This window comes from Loa loa (assembly GCF_000183805.2).
Source record: "Loa loa unplaced genomic scaffold supercont3.533, whole genome shotgun sequence".
Taxonomy (NCBI): Eukaryota; Metazoa; Nematoda; class Chromadorea; order Rhabditida; family Onchocercidae; genus Loa; species Loa loa.
Genome location: NW_018108713.1, coordinates 2,229 through 5,939, shown reverse-complemented (window position 1 = coordinate 5,939; position 3,711 = coordinate 2,229). Strand labels below are relative to the sequence as shown.

The 3,711-nt window shown below is 26.1% G+C and overlaps 1 protein-coding gene across 1 annotated transcript; it reads left to right on the top strand.

Moving 5' to 3' along the window:
* Positions 1-806: 806 nt before the first annotated feature.
* Positions 807-2,852, top strand: LOAG_11926 (hypothetical protein; the record flags this gene model as incomplete). The annotated part of the gene is made up of 2 exons (XM_003147442.1): positions 807-1,739; positions 2,553-2,852. 2 exons carry the CDS (start codon positions 807-809, stop codon positions 2,850-2,852), a joined length of 1,233 nt encoding a protein of 410 aa, XP_003147490.1.
* Positions 2,853-3,711: the final 859 nt, after the last annotated feature.

Genomic DNA, 3,711 nt, shown 5'->3' with positions numbered 1-3,711 from the left:
TTTTTGACAAACAACCAGCTATTCTTTTTTTTTCTCTGCTAATCTAATCTTTTATTAAATTCAAAAAATTTTCACATTGGAGTATTTATATCTTTTTGCTTTTGCTAATATATGTATGAAAAAATAAAAAAAATTTTGCAGCTGTTTGCATGAAATTCTTATTTGAATTTAACCATTGCTAATTACATTTTCTATTAATGGATAAATATAAACAGGAAAAAAAAAAAACGAAGTCTAATAAAGTATGTGTTGGGGAAAACAAAAAATTGATTAATTTCATAAAATATTTTTAGTGAAAGATACGAAATAATGAATGAAATTACTATGTGAATAATGATATTAGTGTGTACTAAAAATGAAAGTATTACAAAATTGAAGAACACCATTTGTAATGTTAATAATAGTTTATGTCATTTTAGCAAACAAAAATCCAATATAAAAACCGGTTAAAAGTTTGATTTGTGGCTTAAATTCAATACCATTGATGATGTTAGGAATGAAAATTCAACCTAACAACGGATTGTCAACAATTTAAATTTTAGTCAACTTATTTTATTGCAACGATCTCATTCATCGCTTTCAATTGTTATCGGCTTAATGGATATCTTACAATTTCAATTACTTATTGTTTCTATCACAATAATTGTGATAAATAATGTAAGCGTATGTTTTCATTTGTATGATTAAAAGTAAAAAAAAAAAAAAAATTGAGATAATTTTATTAATTTGATTAAAATAATTTTGCAATAATTTCATATTTGTTCTTTAATTATGCTAAATAAATTGAAGGTGTATAGGCTGAACATATGATACGTACACGACGTGAATCATGCGGTTGCAATCAATTAGAACAAATGCAATCATGGATTGGTGAATTATGTATTTGCATCCCGAAATCCTCCACATTCTCCATGTCATGTTCATGTCCTCAAGTGCAACAACAATTACAACAATCAAATCGTTGCGGATGCAATTTGCATGGATATATCGGGCAACAATGTCAAACAGGTTGCCAACAATCTTGCAACACACAATGCAATCCATATATGCCACAAATGCATTGTAATAATGCATGCCTTATGGCATGCATGCAATCATGTAACTTGCAACAGCAACAGTATCAACACCATCAACTTAGTAATTTACCTTATTGGAATCCAAATATATATTCATTACAACAATCATATCCCAATTCTCATCAGCAATTACTACCAATTACAGAACAATGTCTCATTTGTTTAATTGGTTGTGAGCAACTTTGTATCATTCAGCAATCTGTTTCGGATAGTAATCGATTGCAATGCGGATGCATGCAACAATGTCAACAAAGTTGTTCATCTAGCATGCAATCGCAACACCTCTATCAACATCAACAATGTATACCTCATTGTCAGCAGAATTGTCAACAATTTTGTAATCAACAAATGAGTAACAATCAACAATGTCAACCACAATGCAAGCAACAATGTATCAATATTTGCATCATATCACCGGAATCACAATTTGCCTCACAGATAAATCCGTTCAACTATCCGAACATCTTTTCACACTCGTCATTTTCCCCGCAATTTACCCAATTACAGTACTGCTTTGCAAATTGTTTTGATAGTTGCAATCAATCATGTGGACAACATTGTTCCATTCCATGCACTCAAAATTGTCAACAATTTTGTCATCATTATCATCATCAACAACAACAACAATCAGCATCTGTCGTCCAGCAAGTGAAGCAACCACAGGTTCAAACTGTCCTTTTTTTTTTTTTTCTCTCCTCTTTTAAAATATTTCGTTTCAAATTAAAGTTAAATTAATTAAAGTAACTTCGAATATTAGTTTCATTGCAATTTGATCGTTAAAAAAGTAGCTAAAAAGTTTTATTTCAACTAAATTAACATGTTTATATGATATAAACAAAGCATTTGTCCTCATAGTTATTAACATTTCGTAAAAGTAAACGGTTAAAAGTTAACAAAAATATGAAAATTAATTAATAATTTGCAAAAAAAATGTCAATCATAAAATCAAAAATTTAAAAAATTTGAAAAAGGAATTTGTTGATATTTAATTTTTTTTTTTTTTCGATAACTGGTTCAAATTTTCGATAGTAGCGATATCATCGTTGACAGTGTTAGTAGGAATCATTAATAAAGGATTCTATTGGAGAAAAAAAAGGAAAGTATTTAAAGCATAATCAATAGTTCAACGTTATCTACTTCGAACCGTTTACCCGAATAGTTTGATTAATTAGAGAAATAAGCAGAATATTTGATAATTAGTAATGTGGGATTTTATTCTGATAATTCGAAAAATATTCATTAAAAAATGGCCCGTATGAATGATTGTTTAGAAATATGCGACGAAATGAAATGATAATTTAGTAAGTTAGTTTCTTTTCCATTACTAAAATTAAAATTTGTAAACAATTATATTAATTAATAGCCTAATTTATCCCAGCAATTTTAATTAACTTTTAATTATATTTAAATATTTATTTATCATTAATTTTTGTTTGTTTGTTTGTTTATTTTTGTTTATTTCATTTTTTCTTTTAGGTAATTCGAGTTGATCTTAATGCAGCAATGCTTGAATCGATGCAATGTATTCCACAATGTCAGCAAACATGTTTACAGCAATGTAACATAAATATTATTATTAAACCACAATGTCAACCAGCTTGTCAAACAATTTGTCAACAAAATTGTGGTCATCAACATCAATTACTGCGACAACAACAACAACAACAACAACAACAACAGCTGACACAATGCCAACAAACAGCAATGATACATTGTTATTGTACAAATGGCAACATTCCATGTAATAACGGATCACAATGTTGCAAGAAACGCTAATTTACTGTTTCATCAAACTTTTTTATGTAAACATTCCCTTTATCTCATTTAATGTCAACAAAAAGTTGCATTTCTTCATCCTCTTAATTCCTTTGTAAACTTTGAAGTTAACAAATTTGAAATAAAAACAAAAAAAAAATTGTCATTGAGAAATTTTGAAATAATACGAACAAATTATATTATCATTAATAATATTATCATTATCAATATTATATTATCATTAATAAACTTATAAAAAAAAAAAAAACAAAAAAAAAACTGATCTTATTAATGTTTCAATTAATACAATTCTTTTTTTTTTACCTGAAAAATAATTGATAATGATTTAATTGATAATGATTGCATGATTTAATTCATATTTTTATGATTTACCTGCGGAATTTCTCTTTTTTTTTCCTTGATATTACAATTAATTCAATTCAATCTTTCTTTAAAAAAATTTATGATAAGTGTGATAAGTTTTTAATTTTATTTCTGAATTTGTTAATCATTCTGAATCAATTCAAGTAATATGTTAACCATTTATGATACACAATTAAAAAAGAAAATGGAAAATTTACAGCAAAAAAAAAAAATTTTTGTATGCCATAGTATTAATATGTATTACAATTCGATGAATTTATTCATTGAGTTTTTTTTATTTGAAAAAAAAAAAGGAAAAAGGAAATCATTTGATTTTAAAATTTGTAAAGTGAAATTTTCATGCATATTAAATATTATAATGATGATGAAAAAAATGCTGTGAGAAGATTAGTTGCAATTTTAAAATGAGTAAACGAAAAATTAAGTATTATTAAAAATTTCAAATATAATTATTCCATGTTGATTATTCATCGAATTTGATGAGAAATTTCAAATT